Source organism: Lacerta agilis, chromosome 7 (genome assembly GCF_009819535.1).
Source record: "Lacerta agilis isolate rLacAgi1 chromosome 7, rLacAgi1.pri, whole genome shotgun sequence".
Lineage (NCBI taxonomy): Eukaryota > Metazoa > Chordata > Lepidosauria > Squamata > Lacertidae > Lacerta > Lacerta agilis.
The window spans coordinates 2,955,135-2,973,592 of record NC_046318.1 but is presented as its reverse complement, the minus strand read 5'-3'; the positions used below and the strand labels follow the sequence as shown (position 1 = coordinate 2,973,592).

The following is an 18,458-nucleotide window of genomic DNA, read 5'->3' as shown; positions in this document are numbered from 1 at the left end:
ACCGACTTGCCCCCGCAGCTGCCACGCAACCCGCCCCATCTACCACTGGTGAAGTGCCTCCACCATCATTGCCAATTTTGGGCATGTCAATTTTTGGTGAAATCTCACCAAAAATCTCTGTGATATTGTCTCAAATCAGCCCTGATGGGGCAGCACCTCACCACTGAAGTAGCAACCTCACCTGCCTCGTGGCTGCACCGGCTCTCGTCACATCCACACCACCTGCATGGCTTTGTCCAAAGAATCCTGGGGACTCCTGTAGTTATTTGAGGTTGCTGGAAATTGTAGCTCTGTGGAGGGTAAACTACAGTTATCAGGATTCATTGGAGAAAGCTTTGTGCTTTAAATACTGTATTTTCTGGCGTATAAGACGACGGCGTATAAGACAACCCACAACTTTTCCAGTTAAAATATAGAGTTTGAGATATACTTGACTGCAGATTCTCCACCCGGCGTATAAGACGACCCCCGACTTTTGAGAAGATTTTCCTGGATTAAGAAGTAGTCTTATACGCCAGAATATACAGTATGTATTAAATGTATGGTGTTGATGAGACCTAGGTTTCAAAAGCTTATTTGCCTACTTTTCTTAAGTTGGCTAGTTTTTTAGTCCTTTCCCTCATTGGCTAATAAGTTCTGTCTGCTCATTTCAATTGGGTAAGATTTCGAAACAACTGAGAGAATTTAGGTACCGTATTTACTTGAGTCTAATGCACCATCAAATTTAATGCACATCTCAATTTTCAGAACCTTGAAACCAAAAAAATTGTTTGCTGGTAAATGTAAATGTGCCATTGAATCTAATGCACACCTTAATTTTCGCAATGTGATTTGGCCAAAAAAGGTGCACATTAGATTTTTAGTAAATACGGTAATCCAAACAGCAGTCTCTTGGCAGATCCAGAGAGTTCCTTCCAACTGGAACTGGTTTTGGCCATGATGTAAGCTGTCTGCTTTTGCTTGCATCTTTGTACTGGTGTTACATTTGCTTGGCAGCTCTGGCAACCAGCCATTTGTGCATTCTCATCCCCACCCCCCAAAAAACCCACTGGAAATGGTTGAAATCAAAACGACTCATGAAACCAAGTGGAGTTTGGGGCCCTGCCCAGATACAACATCATGCCAGACAGTGAAGAAAGGCTTTTTGTCTAAGGAAACTGGTATTTTGTTAGTTTTTATGCTTTTTTGCCAGCTCTAAAGTGTTGTCTTCCTTCTTTATTCCGTTCAAATGTGCATTCTGATTTCCTTCACAATATAGTTAATATTTTTGCATTTTTCTTAAAATGTATTGTCTCACATCTTTCATACTTCTACTCTTTCTTGTTATGGATAACGTGCACCCTATGATACTCAGATAATTTTGATATGTATGTATGTAAAAAAAAATTTTTTTTTTAATTAAAAGCAGCACCAGGAGGCTGCAATTTTGAGGAAAGTTGCAGCAGGGGGTGAGGGAAAGCTGCTTTATTTACATTTTTCTGCTCAGAACTGCCCCTCCCAAGCTTCTTCCCCCTGCCATGTGTTCCAGTTGCATGTTTGCAGGATAAACATGTTCAGAACTGGAAAACTCACCATAGGAGGATTTGGAGCCCGTTGAGAAAGGATTAAGCACCTTTCCTCCCCTGCTGTCCTTCCACTCAAAATTGCAGGTTTCTGAAGCTCTTCTCTTTTTTCAAAAACGGATGGGGTTTTGTTACGCACATTTGCATACAGCATCTAGCTCCCCATTTGAATTTCTAAAAAAGAAGAAACAAGAATATGTAATGCTCCTCTGAAAACAATTGTTGCCTGACCTTGGATCTTCTGCTGCTAATCCCTGATGCCTTGGAGCAGTCAATACCCAGAAGCGCTTTCCAGGGTTGAGCCTTTGCAGCAAATACAAGTTCCAGGGTAAAAGCAAAGCCCTGCTTAGACCAAATTAAATAAACAGTTTGTTACCATATGAAATATTTATGCTTCCACAGTTGCAATGTTGTCAGCATTTTTCTTCACCCTTCATTTATTCCTCATCCTCTGCCCTAGTGCTGAAAGAAAATGGCCCCCATTCCATGTGCCATTTGCAGGTTTTTGTGAATTGGTGCTAGCAATGGCAATCTTCTTTTTGGTTTTTTTAAGACCTTTTTTTAGTGCCCCTGGTCATAGACATTGGAGCTTCTCTTGACAGCTACCCCCTGTTGGCTTCTGTTTTTGTTTCATAATGTCCTAGAATGACGCTGCATCTGAGACATTGCAGGGAACAAAAATGGCACCTGCCAGCTGGTAGTGATCAAGGGAAACTCCTCTGCTGACAAATGTGGTGTGGACATACTTTTTTTTTTTTTTAAAGGGTTAAAAGTGGGGAGAAAGACTAGCACCATTGCTGCTGCCAATGGGAAGTTGCCTCAGATGTTTCAAATAATTTTGCTTCCCCTGAAAATTGTCCCCAGGTTTGTTTCCCCCTGCAAATTGAAGGTGAAAGCTTTTAGTTGAACATTTGGGCTCTGCTTATTTTCTTTCTTTCTTTCTTTCTTTCTTTCTTTCTTTCTTTCTTTCTTTCTTTCTTCAGCCACTTCTGTCACTGGATAATTTTTTGGTAACCAGTTTTGCAGAGGTGGGGGAAGTCAGAGTTACAGTTCAGGCTTCCTGTGGGAACTCCATGCTTCAGGATTCCAAGATTGTCCGGGTTTTGGGTGAGACACTTTCCTTTCAAATATATATTTTAAAATATGCAAGTTCTTTCACCTCCATCCTATTGTAGCTGAGACAGCTTGGGTTAAAGCTTGGACTCTTCTGAATATTTACAAGTCTGTGGGTGCTTCAGCTGTGAACATGACAAATCCTGGCACGCAGTCAGCTTTGGGGAATTAATTCTACTGTTCCAGAGATTGTTATGGTTTTGTTACTCGTGTGTTCATGTACTATGTAGTTCTGCCCTTAGTTCCTTGTTTTCTGTTGTGAAAATTTTCAGATATAGACTGTGATTCTAGAATATTTCTTTTGCATAATAACTTTGTGTAGACAGTGGTGGAGGAAGCCTCTTCGCTGCCCGGGGCAGCAGCACGGAGGCACCTCCCCTGGGGGCGGGGCACGACGCATGCGTCGTGATGTCACGACGCACGTGGATGCGGCATGGAGGTGAGGGGTGGGCCAGCGAGGAGGGGGCGTCACGCTTGTTGCTGTCATGACGCCCCCTCCTCGCTGGCCCGCCCCTCCCTCGCGCCGAAAAAAGTCACTGAAAGGGGGGAAAGGGGAAGCAAAGCAGGCGCTTGAACGCACCTGCTCTGCTTCCCTTTTTTCCCCTTTCAGCGGCTCTTTTTCGGTGCGAGGGGCGGGCCAGCAAGGAGGGGGCATCACACTTGTCGCTGGCATGATGCCCCCTCCTCACTGGCCTGCCCCTCCTGCCGAAAAAAAGCCTCTGAAAGGGGAAACAAAGTTCCCCTCCCTTTCAGCAGCTTTTTTCGGCACTGGGCTCCCTGGGCAGAGCTGCCGCATGGAGGCGAGGGGCGGGCCAGTGAGGAGGGGCGCCCTCCTCGCTGGCCCACCCCTCGCCTCCATGCCATGGCTCCGCTGGCCGAGCGAGGGTTTGGAGGCGCCAGTCGTGGGGGAGGGGCTCCGCCCCAGAGTGTCACCCCCTGGGTGGTACCTGGGCTGGCCCGCCGCCTATACCCACCTTGCTACGCCCCGGTGTGTAAAGAAACTTTTGTGCAAATCCAGAATTGCTTTTTTATATATGCAAAATTTGTTTTTAAGTTCTCTCTTCCTGTTTCCAGATAATTTTCAAGTACTTCCTCTAAGGTTTTCTGAACATCTGGACTTATACAACCCAAACATACCTGCCTGGCGGGAAGATGTTGGCCATGTTGTAACACAACAGATTGCAAAGGTGCTCTGAAAATCCCTTTGTGTCTTTAAATGAAGTAGAGACATTTTACAGGGAGAATTTTACGCTATTTATCAAGTTATCAAGGTTTTAACAGTGATTGTAAATAAATGCTCTTGAATTGCTTTTGTAGATACCGTATTCACTCAAATCTAATGCTCACCATTTTTGCCCAAATTACGGTAGAAAAATTAAAGTACGCTTTTGATTCAATGGTACATTTACATTTGCCAGAAAATCCTTTTTTTGGTTTCAAGGTTCTGAAAATTGAGGTGTGCATTAGATTTGAAATTATGACATATAATTTAGGGCTCAAGCAACAAAGACAGGAAGTGCAAACAATGCTTTGATATACTGTACATCAGTGAGGATCTATAACAAGCACAAATTGACTTCTCTTGAGAGGAATACGATTAACTCTTTTTTCGATAGGGGAGTAATTTTCTTAAAATACTTGTCCTTGGCTTGAGATGAATGCCTGTCGTAAAAAGAATAGTGGAATTCTTATGATACAGTAATGATTTTGATCTGTTATGTTTCACCTCCTATCAGTATTTCACTAAATTGTTTTGCTCCATTTCAGACACATTACCTACATCACTATAAGGTTCAGTGTTCACCTCTTCACAAGAAAATGTTTCACATTCAAATTGTTGTGTTTTTTTAAATTATTGCCCAACGGTGGAAGGAACCTCGAATAAACCAATAGAGGCTTGGGTTAATAACATCTGGAGCATTGCTCTATCAGAACGCCTCACATACAATCAGCGATTAATCAAAGGTTTCTACAAAAAAAAGATACATTTGACATGATCTGGTCTCCTTTCTTCTCTTTTATTGAAGAAGAACAGGATATTTTAATGCCATCAGGGGCGTTCTTAGCCCCTTGGCTGCCGGAGGCGGGAAGCCAAGAGGCACCCCTGGGGGCGGGGCATTGCAGTGCGTGCGTGCGTGCGTCATGACGCCATGACGCACGCGATGCCCCGCCCCCGGGGGTGCCGGGCGGCGGCGGCACCCCTTTGTGCCGCGGCTGCTCGTGCCTGCGTGAGCAGCCGCTGCATGAAGGGGTGCTGGGCGGCGGATTTGGGAGACTCCCGAAGCCTCCGCCCGGTGGCGGCACCCCTTCGTGCTGCGGCTGCTCGTGCCTGCGTGAGCAGCCGCGGCACGAAGGGGTGCTGGGAGGCGGATTCGGGAGTCTTTGCGGGCTGCAAAGACTCCCAAATCCACCGCCCGGGCTCCCTTGGCGGAGCGCAAGTCGGGGCAGGGAGAGGGATGGCCCTCTCCATGCTCCGGCTCCGCAAGCCAGCCAGCAGCAGAGCTCGGCAAAGAGGCCCTCCTCGCTGGCCGCCCCTGCGGCTCCACCCCAGCAGTGCCGAAAATAGCCTAAAAAGAATTTTTTAAAAAAGTAAAAAAGTTTTTTAAAAGCCCAGTGGGTGGGACCGCCCCCCGGTGTGTCACCCCCAGCAGGGGCGCTGCCCGGGGCCCTCCGCCCCCCCCCCTGCGACGCCCCTGAATGCCATCATCATCATCATGATAGAGGGGATATATTGATTGAAAATGTCTAGCCAGATTGTTGGTTGGGTTCAAGCCAACATGACAGCGATGTGGGATTGAGGTTTAGAATGATCATTCTGTGATACTATGGCAATGGACAAAGCTGTATTGTAACTTTTAAATAAATGTTTTAATATTTTAATTTTTTAAAATAAATAAATAAATGTTTTAATATATTTTTTTAAAAGAATATATACATATTCCACCGTCTCCCCCCTCTGGTTTTGATGTATCTATACAATGGGGTTTGGTAGGTTGTTCAGTTGGAAGTTGCAAGCAAGTTTGAGCAAAATAAAATGTCTAGATAGATAGATAGATAGATAGATAGATCTCCCACCTTGCCCTGCAAGGTGCACACAGACACACATATTGCTTACCATCTTAGAAGATGGAACTGCAATCTTTTGCATACTTAGCTAGGAATGAGACTCACTGAACACAATGGGACTTAACATAGTGTAAATGCATAAGATCAGACTGCATAATGATCTGTTAAAATTGGGGAGGAAGAAAGGGAATCATTGCCAACTTGGGTCATGTCAGGGGAAAAGGTGGGGTATAAATAGATGATGATGATGATGATGATACAGCACACAGCACTAAATCTGTCATTAGTGCAAGCAATAATGCACTGGTGAAACTACAAGACACTTGAACTTAATTAGTATTTTCCACTTTTTAAAACAAATTGCCTAAATCTTCCTATTATTATTTATTCTTTATTGCATCCATTTGTTTGTTTGTTTGTTCTTCTCCAAACCTTGACTAATTCATGTGAGGCAAGAAACAAATCAAATCAAATCACTTTAAAGGAGCTATAGTAGAGCAGTTTATTCCAAAGGTAGCCATGCAGTCCAAGTCCATTTCTGAATGCTTTCTCTCCCCTCAGCAAACAGGTATACCTGAAGAAGGTCTTGTTACTGTAGTAAAACCTGGACTACCCACAACTGCAGATTTACATGTGCTTCTATCCATGAACCACACCGAAAGCAAAATAAGTATGTCTAGCAATAAGGTAAGAAGACAGATTAATATTAATTTAGAGCACAATACACATTGACTGTCTCACTTCTTATTAAACTAAGAGCACCGTGTAATTTTGCAACATGTCTAGCAAAGCAGAGAATCACTCTTTGAAGGGCCTGGGGACTGTCACATTGCATGTGCCCTCTAACAGCTGATGCATCATTACAACTACATCTGTTTTATGTGACTGGAGCCCCAGGACACAGGTCATGTATGCATGCTCTGGGGATGTGCAGCATTGATATAGGAAACAACCATCCAATCAGGCTGCAATAGTAAGGTATGAATTGGCCCTAGATTCACATTCCAATTTTCTTATTTCTCCTTCTCCTCCTTGGAAAGAGTGCAAGGCATTAGCCTTGGAGAGGGTATCATGTTACATGGGGGGAAAAAACCTGTGCCCCAATTACTGTACATGCTGAACTGAGACAGATATCATCCTGACAAACACTGCTCGGTCTTTTCTTATCATTTCTTTTTTAATATGGGCAGTTACTGGATGCATAATCATGCCTCAGTGCTCTTGCAGCTGAAGCATGAAGTGAAAAGTCCTTGTGACTACCACTGAACAAAATCAATATTTCAGAAGTCACAGGGCCCCTATAGTATTAAAATATTCATCTTTTGCCATCAGCTTTAATAGCAATTATTTCAGATTCTGCAGCATCAGGATTCACTGCCTTCTCATAGATTAATGTTTTGCTGTGAGCAACCCAGATTTGAATATAAGAAACCCCTACTTCATTTTGAATTTTACTTTTGGCAGAATTGTCATAGCAGCTCAACAGTGAATAACCCCACACAAGTAATGACTTCCGTTTGGTAGTTGTGGAAGGTAAAGGTAAAGGACCCCTGACAGTTAAGTCCAGTCGCGAACAACTCTGAAGCTCAGCTCGCTTTACTGGCCGAGGGAGCCAACGTTTGTCCGCAGACAGTTTTTCTGGGTCATGTGGCAAGCATGACTAAGCCGCTTCTGGCAAAACCAGAGCAGCACACGTAAATGCCATTTACCTTCCCGCCAGAGTGGTACCTATTGATCTACTTGCACTTTGACGTGCTTTCGAACTGCTAGGTTGGCAGGAGCAGGGACCAAACAACGGGAGCTCACCCCATCGCGGGGATTCGAACCGCCGACCTTCCGATCGGCAACCCCAAGGCTCTGTGGTTTAGACCCCAGTGCCACCCGTGTCCCCAGTTGTGGAAGGTAGGACCTGCCTAATACAGTTTTTCTTATGTTTCCAGAGAATAGCTGCTATTAAGCAATCTTTGAATGCCCATAACATCAGTTTCTTCATGAGAGGAGGACACTGGGTCTTTGTGACCTTAGTTAGCTCTGATTCAGGTAAAATTTGTATCCCTTTTTGACAGTTAGTTGATGTTCCTCTCATGTTTATGTTAAAATAATATTGAAGCTCCATATTTGTTTGAAATTCTTCAGTTGCTTTAATATGGAATCATACATACCTGGTAATCCTGAAGGTGATGATTGCTATGAATTTACCTTTTCTCTAAACTCCAGAATTGTGTGTGTGTGAGCCTATAATTACAATTAAAACAATCACTTTGAAAAAAATTAAAATCTTGCTCTTAAATGTTATATGGAAGAAAATCCTATTGAAGTGAAGATTCCCTGCTTCCAGAAATGAGGTTAGGCCTGGGGAGTTAGATCTTTTCCACACCATACATAAAGCATATGGCCTCCCCCAAAGAATCCTGGGACTTTGTGAAGGGTGCTGGGAATTGCAGTTAAATCAGTGGCTATACAGTACTTTAATCCTGTTGACTTTACTGCATTGTGGACAAAATCAGCAGATACAGTTTAGGGTCATTTTTTTTTTAAAAAAAAGGATCTGCACTAATGCTAAATACAGAGGGCGGTTGATTGTGCTCAGGATTGAATTTAACAGTGTGTGCCTTTGATTTCAGATTCTCAGAGTATTGGAGGAGGAGGGTACTGGGCGATAATGGTCCTTTTTGTCATTTCTCTGGTGGCTGTAGGTGCTATCATCCTCTACAAGTTTAAAAGGCAAGTGATTTTATATCTGGCATCATATGCAGAATATGTTTATAAAGCAGAAGTTGTCTGGAAATCATAGGAAAAGCTTTTCTTTTTTTAAAAAAAAAAATCACCTTTTTCCAACATCTTTTCCCTAACCCTGTTATTACAAACTTCTCATGATATGTTAATAGCTTCCAAAACAGATACAATAACAATAATTCCCCCTTTTAGGAAACAAAATATTGTTCACAGTAGGAACAGATTTTTTAAAATAAAACTGAAAGTAACTTTGCCTGTACAAAATATTGTGAGTAAAGTCTGCGGGGAAAGGATTTTTCCAGGATGTGTAGTAGCTTCAGAACCCCTGTGTCTGCAGGGCAGAAAAGTGCCAGTGGCTTTGCATTCTGTTCCCTGTCTCCACCCACACAGGCTGTGCTGGGCTCCTGCCCCACATCTCAGGGTGAAAACCCTTCGGTCCAGAAATTAAAAAGTAAAATAAAAATAAAAATCCCCTTTCCTGATCAAGTATTTGGGGGTGAGTCCTGAATAACACTCTATGACTAGACTTTACTGTATGAACTTCAAAATGGTTTGCAGTAGTTGATGCGACTGTTATTCACTCTGCTGCAACAAGAGAAAGGTAACAATATCTGGTGAGTTGGTTCCAGTTACAGGTAGGTAGCCGTGTTGGTCTGCCATAGTCAAAACAAAATAAAAATAAAAAATCCTTCCAGTAGCACCTTAGAGACCAACTAAGTTTGTTCTTGGTATGAGCTTTCGTGTGCATGCACACTTCGTCAACAGGTTTTCCACGCCTATCAGCCAATCACCCATTCCCACCACCCTTCTGAGTAATACCCCTCCCCACTCTCTCACTATATATAAGTTCCAGTTACAGGTAGGTAGCCGTGTTGGTCTGCCATAGTCAAAACAAAATAAAATAAAAAATTCCTTCCAGTAGCACCTTAGAGACCAACTAAGTTTGTTCTTGGTATGCACACAAAAGCTCCTATCAAGAACAAACTTAGTTGGTCTCTAAGGTGCTACTGGAAGGAATGTTTTTTAATTTTTTATTTTGTGGTGAGTTGGTGTCATTCCTCTCTACCAAAACTCAGCAGCGCAGAAACTGGTGCTTCCATGCATCTTTCAGTGGTTGCCTGGTGCTCAGCTTCCGAAGATCAGCATTGTAGGACAGTAGCATTCATTTCACTTTAATTATAGTCACAAGCTGTACCAGTCTGAGTTACTAAAGATCTTTTGTTCATAATAATGAGTAAGCAGGAAACTGGAGCAATCTGTTGTTCCAAGGTCAAAATTCAGTTCCTTTAAGTGAGCAACGAGCAATCATAACACTGGAAATACAAATGAGAATAGTACTTTGGGGCTAAACAAATCATTTTATTAGTCAGCTTATGTCACAAACACTAGGTTAGATCTAGGGATGCTTGAAGAATTCAATTTCTGATGCAAAACAACCTGATCTATGCTTCCCAGATGGAAGGAATAACATAACTATCCTTCAAAAGTAGTTCTCAACTCAGATAAAATACACAAAAATGTGTTAGACTTTTAAAAATAACATATATTTATAAATGTGCACATTGAGATAATAATGAACAATCACAAATAAATGCAGAAATGGAATGGGCATATGAATGAAGACCTGAAAAATTGACACAGAACGGAAATAGATTGATCTGTCCAGCCCTAGTTGGATACAGTAGTTCTGTGGAGCTAATGGTTTGGATGTTGAACTCTACAGACATCAAACTTCCCATTCTTTGGCCATACTGACATAACAATCAGCCATTGTTTCTGGTTTGTTGTGCACAATCAACATGCAGGTGCAACCTGGTGCTTTGCTTTTCCCCTGATGCAAATAGAGAAATAAACCTGGAACTGGCAATTAAGCTTGGCTTCTTGTTATCTCTGAACCTGGGAAAAACAAAACAGGACTATGGGCGCAGATGTAACAGGAAACCAAGCTTAATTGCCGATTCCTGGTTTGTATCTCTGCTTGCAGCAGGGAAGAAGCAGATCAAGTATACCTGCATGTTGATTGTGCACAACAGTCATATGGAACTGTGTCAGATGACACAGAATGCCACTGGTGTGCCCCATGTGCAGACTTCCCACAGGCATCTTGTTGGCCACTGTGAGAACAAGATGCTGAACCATCAGGCCTCTTTTTATGTTCTTAACCAGGGATTTGCCCCATTGCACCTTTTAAACATTCCCTTTGGAGGTAACGATTTAGGCCCTAGTTTGGCTATAAAGGTAAAGGTAAAGGTACCTGTTAGGACGTTCAGTGGTTGCTCATGAGTAATGCGCCAGAACGCAGAACTTCTAGAAACTAAGTTCTTTATTGTGAAAGCTATGTACAGTGCAGTAAGAATTCAAACGTCCATCTCAATCCTCAGCAGAGTCCAGGAATGAAGTCTTCGGTTCTTTGTCCAGCAAAAAAGCCGCGGGATTCTGAACCCCCGCCTCCCTCTCCCACGTCCTTCCTGCATCCGACCCCGGAGCGTGGGAACTTGACCCCGATCCCTGCTTTCCCTGCGGTGCAGAGTCTCTCTGACCCCTTCCAAGCCCCTGCACCGCCTTCATGGCTCCACCTCCCCCTCCCCGCTTGAGGAATGGTCGCTTCCGGCCGAGGAGAGGGAGGAGGAGCTCGTGAATAGCGGACGTGGGTCCCTGTATTCTAAACGCTCCCGCGACGCTGGCAGCCACGGGGAGGGGGTTTTCCTGACAGTACCCCTGACCATTAGGTCCAGTCGCGGACGACTCTGGGGTTGGGCGCTCATCTCGCTCTATAGGCTGAGGGAGCCAGCGTTTGTCTGGTGAACCAGAGCAGCGCACAGAAAAGCCGTTTACCTTCTCGCTGGAGCAGTACCTATTTATCTACTTGTACTTTGACGTGCTTTTGAACTGCTAGGTGGGCAGGAGCTGGGACCGAACAACGGGAGCTCACCCCATCGCGGGGATTCGAACCGCCGACCTTCTGATCGGCAAGTCCTATGCTCTGTGGTTTAGACCACAGCGCCACCCGCGTCCCTAGTCTGGCTATAGTAGCATGCAGAAATAGGTAGGTTGGCAAGTACATTCCCATCAGCATCAAAAGGTGCTTCCAGCCAATTCAATTGAGTCTTAATGAGCTGGTACTTTCCACACCCCTTTGTGGATCAGGGCAACACTGTACAACATTGCATTACAATCCTGTCTTGTACTCTTAAGGAAATTACCAGGCAGAAATGTCTATGCACAGATGCAAAATGAAAAAGAACAAGAGATGACCAACCCTGTAAACCGTAGAGAGGACACCCAAAATATCATCCAGGGGGAGGAGTTTATTGATGATGATCTCGATTGTCAAACACTAGGAAATGCAAGAGGTAAGTACACCTCTTTCTTTACTGGCAAATTTCTGCTCGGCTCTCCAAAGGGTTCTCATAATCAATAATACCAACTGCTATATTATTGCAGCATTCAAATATATATGTGTGTGTGTTGTACACGTGTCAGTCCAGGGGAACAAATATTTATTTGGGACCCAAGTGCTGAATGAATAAAATAAGGAAAATTATAATGGCAATGTTGGTAGGGGTAAATCACTACTAACTTTATGCTTGACAAGCACTATGCGACAGTGACTCACTTTTTCTTTTTTAACTACATGTCTTATGGAAGCATTTGTTTGATTCAGTTCCATAACCGTTTGGAAATGCATTTCCAATGTACCAGCAGCCTGAGTGGCGTTCTTCATTATATTGTGGTCATTGTAGACCACAGCAGCTGTATTATTCATATCTGAATTCTGATTTACCAAAGGTCACATCCACACCATACTTCCTCCAGAGAATCCTGTGGACTGTAGTTTGTTAAAGGTGCTGGGAATTGTAACTCTGTGAGGGGTAAATTGCAGTTTCCAGGATTCTTTGGGGAAAGCCATGACTGTTACAAGTGCTATAAATGTGCTTTAAATGCAAGGTGTGGATGTGGCATTAAACATACATTCTGGATTCTTCAATCTATATATTATATTAATGGAAACACTGATTTTAAATCTAACATTTAATACTTTATAAAATAGGTAAATTAGGTTGACATTTATTTGTTCTTGTAAAAAGTGACTACAGCTAAATCTGTTAGCTTGACTAAGGGTTACTTCCTATTCTAGTTACTCACTGCTGAGGGAGAGGTAAATCTGAAGGCCGAAGGACTAGAAAGTGAGCACAGTGGCACCAATTTTTAAAACGGGATTGTGGCTATGGGGAGTGGCAAGAGAGGCTGGAAATCACGGGCCAGTTAGCTTAATGCTTGTCCTGGTGGAAACACTAGTTGAAGATAAAACAAGCAAGCATATAGAAAAAGCCCTGCTGAAGCAAAACCAGCATGGCTTCCGCAAAGATACATCCCATCTCATTCCTTTTTAGAGTTCTGTGAGAGTGTCAAGTACCATATATCCACTTACAGGTAGGTAGGCGTGCTGGTCTGCCATAGTCAAAACAAAATAATAATAAAAATTCCTTCCAGTAGCATGGTCTCTAAGGTGCAACTGGAAGGGATTTTTTAATATTTTTTTATATAGATAGTGGTGATCCAGTTGACAGAGTGCACTTGGACTTTCAAAAAAAACTTTCAACAAACTACTTCACCAAAGACTCCTGAGTAAGCTTAGCAGTCATGAAATAAGAGGCAGGCTTCTCTTTTGTATCAGGTATCGGTTAAGTAAGAATAGATGGACAGATCTATCAATAGAAGGATGTAGAAAGTGGAGTCCCCCAAAGATCAATATTAGGACTTATACTTTTTAACTTACTCTGAAATGATTTGGAGCTAGGGGTGAGCAGTGAGGCGGCCATGTTTGCTTTTGATTCAGAGTGGTTGGAATAAAAAGAGATAGTGAAGAGCTCCAAAAAAGTTGGGTGGTGAAATAGTGAATACAATTCAATGTAAACAAGTGTAAGAGAAAAAGCCCCAATTTCACATATACCCTAATGAGGTCTGAACCGTCTCTGACTGACCAGGAATGATACCTTGGGGTCATAGTGGATAGCTCAATAAAGATGTTGAGCTGTGAAAAAGGCAAATCTCCTGCTAGGGATAATTGGGAAAGGAAAATAAAATTTCTGATATAATGCCATTACAAAAATCAATGGTGTGACAGCATTTGTAATACTGTGTACAGTTCTAGTTGCCTCATCTCAAAAGGAATATTTTAGAGTTGAAAAGGGAAAAGAGCAACCAGAATGATTGAGCAACTCCCTTATGAGGAAAGGTAGCAGCATTTGGGGTGCTCGAGTTAAGAGAGTAGGTAGGTAAGAGGCAACATGATAGAAGTGTATGAAATGCTACCAAGGAGTGTGGTGGAGTCTCCTTCTTCGGAGGTCTTTAAGCAGAGGCTTGACAGCCATCTGTCAGGAATGCTTTGATGGTGTTTCCTGCTTGGCAGGGGGTTGGACTGGATGGCCCTTGGGGTCTCTTCCAACTCTAGGATTCTATGATTTCCCCCCTTGCTCATAGCACTAGAACTCAATGACATCCAATGAGACTTAATGAATTCCACAAATTCAGGACAGATAGCTGGAAGCTCTTCTTCATGCAGTGCGTAGTTAAAACTCCCTCCTGCAGGAGGCAGGGATAGCCAGCAACTTGGATGACTTAAAAGAGAATGACTGTATACAAATTCATGGAAGGCAAGACTAGCAATGGCTACTATCCACAATGGCTTTGTTCTGCCTCCACTTTGAAGACAGACACAAAGAATTCATTCATCTTTTCTACAATCTCCTTTTCTTCTTTTAGCACACTCTCGACCTTGTCATTCTAGGGCCCAACCACTTCTCTAGTTAGCCTCCTGCCACTGGTGTATTTAAATAATTCATTGTTATTGGTGTTTATGTTTTTAGCAATTTGCTTCTCAAATTCATTTTAAGCATCTGCTATTGTCTGCTTGCATTTTTCTTTTTTATTCTCTTCATTTGGTCAAACTTCCATTTTCAAAAGGAAACCTTTTTGTCTCTAATAGCTAATTGAATTCTGCTTTAACCACAGAGGCTGTGGTGGTACCTTTCTTGATCTGTGCTATATATTTTAGCTGAACTTCCCAAGCACATGGGTGTCTGAAGAAATAATTTCAGGGGCAGGGACAAAGTAACTATAGGCTTGTAACAAAGATTTTTAACTACAGGTTGTTAATGATGATTTGCAGTCTTCATAGAACGTACAGGTGAAACTCAAAAAATTAGAATATCGTGGAAAGGTTCATTTTTTCAGTACCTTATTTTTCGCTCCATAGGGCGCACCGGACCATAGGGCGCATCTTGTTTTTAGAGGAGGAAACAAGAAAAAAAAATATTTTTTCTGGTTTTCCTCCTCTAAAAGCCCTGTTTTTTTGAGGATCAGCTAAAAGTTTTGCAGCTTTCTTTGCAAAGGGAAAAGCCGTTTTTTTGAGGATCAGCTAAAAGTTTTGCAGCTTTCTTTGCAAAGGGAAAAGCCCTGTTTTTTTTAATGATGCCTTTAATTGTAAAAGTCTTTGGATTTTTTTTAATGATGCCTTTAATTGTGCCAACTGTGGGATTAGCAGTAGACAATGGTGGTCTCATATATTGCCCTGATTTGTGCTTGAACCCTATAGTTGAGCAACCCTTGTATACTTGTACAACTAACTTATTGAGATTGAGTCCAAAATCAGAACAGGCAGATGAGATGGCATTGACGATGCCTACTGCAGTTTGGTCTGAGACTGAAATGAACCCAATGAATTCTCACGTTCAGATGCATTCACATCACTTTCTGCCAGGCTGGAATGGTTTTACATGTTTTATAACTGCTTTCATGATTTGTTGTAACATGCCCTGCGCCCTTATGGTGAAGCGCAGGTAAGAAAACCTATAAAGAAACAGGACAGCCTTTCACCCAATCCCCATGGAAAATCCATGGAAAGTCAGCAGAAACAAGGGCTGCCATATTTCAAGAAGTGAAAAACCAAAAACACACAAATTGTGCCCCCCCTTTTTTTTAGAAAAATGATTTTTTGGTTATGTTGCAAAAAATCCAGGACGAACTGCTGCTTTTTGGAAATCCGCCCCCCCCCCCCCATGTCACTTCCACCATTGAAATCCCGGAAATTCTCCCCAGACGTATGGCAACCCTAGCACAAACAATGTTGTTTCCTTCTGTCCCACTCCCACGCCAGGGACATTTAGTCTTATGGTAATATCATCCCTACCCTATCTGAAACTGCATTTTTCTGGTGAATGGTCCATTCCAGAATCTTTATTTTTTTATTTTTGTTTCTATAGCCTCCATTTTGCTAATTAGCCTTAATAGTGGTTTAATACTCATTCCCTTTTTTGAGATCTAGTGACATGCTGTTCTTTTGACAGAGATTCCTGTGATACACTCTGATTCAGCATAAGGACCTATAAACATGAGTGCAGCATCCCTAGGTGGATGAGGAACAGCTGCCAGGCTTGGTTCCCAGCACCCTCAGGGCATCTTGAGATGCAGGGCCGAGCCACCCACGAGGCAAGGTGAGGCGACTGCCTCAGGCGGCAGGATCCACAGGGGGCGCAGATTCGGCCTCCTGCTGCCGCCATGGTAGCAGCAACAGCTGTGGCACACGCCTTGGAGGCCTCCTCAGCAGTCTCCCCCCTACATGGTGCCTCTACCAGGTGTGAATAGTTCCTGGTGTAGATCTTCATTCATCCCTTCTTCCCTGGCTGGGTGCGGGGGCATTTTGTGGTTCGACTCGGGTGCCGAAGTGCCTTAGGCCAGCCCTGCTTAGATGATAGGCCAGACCTACTATTCTGAAAGGGGAAGCAGGATTTGGATTAAGCCTCCCACTCCCAGCCAGGTGATTGGTACTCTTGTGGATTGACTGGGGCTGCCTGTGTGCCCCCAATTTAGTGTAAATGTATAGTCAGGTCAGGGTCACGGTGTAAGGAAACTTTTCAATTATTCCATTCCTTCTTTTTGTCGTAGAATTTCCTTAGCTTAACTGCAGGGGATGCTTCCTCCGAATAGGATCTGAAATACATGTGACAAATGTTAGATTTGCCATGGGGATTCCCTTCTCATCTTTGAGACAGTTTGAACAGACCCTTCTCTGTTTTACAGCGTAGTGGTGACTAAACAAATCCTAGCTTTCTGTTCTCTCTTCTCATAATTTTGCAATTTTTGCAGTGGCATATTTCTAGACTCACCCATCCACTTCTTTTGTTTTTATATATTTTATGTTGCCTCCTTTCTGGCCACCCCCACCTTGGGACTTCTCCACACCATTACCTTGCAGTGACTCCTTCTGGGAGAGGTGGAAACTTGAACAGCTACAGAGTTCCCTTACTGCTGATGGCAGTCAGTGTCCAGTCCCAGGTCAGTGTCATCTTAAAAGGGAGCCTATGGTTCCATTCTTCTCCCTTGCCTCCTCCCCCCAAACCACTTTATGATGTCACTTGGCTCAACACTATAGAAATTCACAATAGTTCACCCAAAGCCAACATTTTTAGCAACACAAAACTGCTGCACCACTCTCACCTGATGTGATTTTGATTAAATCCACCACCCCATTTGGTGGAATTGTTCCTGGAAAAGAAGGGGGTGGGGTTCATGTCAAAATCCTGTAATTTGCTAATCGTTGTGCTTTGTTTTTCTGTTCCTTAGGCAATCTCTCAGGCATGGTTCTGAGCACTAATTCCAGGGAGAAGCACAGTTACCTGATTAGCTGATACTCACAAATGAACACATAGACAAGACTCTTCTGCTGGGTCCCTCCTTCTCCCTCTGAAGATATAACTACTGGTGGGATGGAGAATTCTAAGTTGTCTTGAAGATAGGCCCAGATGTGTAATACTTGGAGAGAAATATAATATAATTTGTTTCCATGGCTGTGGACTTTTTTTACACCTCAAACTAAGATAGCAGATCTGTAGCCCTAGGCACACTTGCAACCACCTTGTCTCCCTTGTCTCTAGTTCTCAATGTTCATTTAATTGAATGCATACAGCACTTAGCTCACTGTGGCAGTATCAAGTAGGAGGCTGCAATTCTTGAGCCACGAAGACTGGTTTTAAAAGCTGTTGGCTAGTTGAAGCAGAAATCTGGTGGAATGTTGGGAATAGTTTCCTTTTACAAGGAAGTGACTCCTGGGTCTGATGTGGCACAAACGAAGAATTCAGAGAGGTACTGTCAAGAGACACATTGATGGCTCGCTCACTAGCATCCCTCTTCAGGCCCCGTGCAAGTCCTTCAGGCTGCAGCAGCTGTTTGAAAACATCGTATAAGGTGACGCTGAAGTGGGAAGTCTCACAGCTTCTTGTACATCACCACTAAGAAACTCTCTGCTTTGTTTTGTTCCCAGACCAGGTTTCCTCCTTTTCAGACACCACCCACCCTTCCGTAAGTGGGTACCACTAGACTGACTGGTAGTTTGCAACCTACATAATTATATAGTATACAGCCTTGGGCTGCCTTACCGTCTTTTGGTCCCCATAACAGCAAGTGTAATTACTTTTTTTATTTCTGTAACCCTTTTTTGTATCTTTTTAAACTTTCTATTTTTATAGCTATACAAACATTCCTGTCTCAGGATAGTACTGTCAAAGCAGCATACTTGGAACTTGCTATTTTAGTCTTTTTCCTTTTTCTACTGTGGGGCGGAACAAACTGGGGGAGGGGGGAAACACTGCCTTGGATGTGTCTGACAATCTGGTGAATTAAATTTGAGAATTAATTCCATTGAAATGATTGCACTTTCTCAATCTTACCCCTAGGTGTCATGCTTCATTCCTGAGACCGGCGTTGAGCTAGACCTTATTTCTGTATGCAGGACAATTGTCTCCTGTGATGGTTACTATTGTTTTGAAGGTGTGCAAGTTAAATGCTGTGTTTCCTTATTCTACCCCAAGTAGCTGCAAGGTTGCAGCCAAACCTGCATCTAATTGTATTTGCTCTGAGAGTCCTGTGTAGGAAATGAACCACAACACTGCTTGGAACTAGTCACTGAGCATCTTTCTAATC

General features: G+C 43.0%; 1 protein-coding gene across 2 annotated transcripts in view; it reads left to right on the top strand.

Annotated features, from left to right (window-relative positions):
• The window catches only part of SORCS2 (sortilin related VPS10 domain containing receptor 2), a 117,242-nt gene extending 99,133 nt beyond the window's left edge, over nt 1-18,109 (top strand). Inside the window, exons 21-28 of one of the 2 annotated variants that reach the window (XM_033154145.1) lie at nt 2,546-2,669; nt 3,750-3,862; nt 6,303-6,428; nt 7,682-7,781; nt 8,366-8,465; nt 11,673-11,830; nt 16,735-16,814; nt 17,103-18,109. In XM_033154145.1, the coding sequence (XP_033010036.1) occupies nt 2,546-2,669; nt 3,750-3,862; nt 6,303-6,428; nt 7,682-7,781; nt 8,366-8,465; nt 11,673-11,830; nt 16,735-16,814; nt 17,103-17,126 (825 nt within the window). In that variant the 3' untranslated portion in view covers nt 17,127-18,109. Of the gene's footprint in view, nt 1-2,545; nt 2,670-3,749; nt 3,863-6,302; nt 6,429-7,681; nt 7,782-8,365; nt 8,466-11,672; nt 11,831-16,734; nt 16,815-17,100 lie in introns of both variants that reach the window. The other variant, XM_033154146.1, reaches the window with a different exon arrangement.
• The last annotated feature ends 349 nt before the right edge of the window (nt 18,110-18,458 follow it).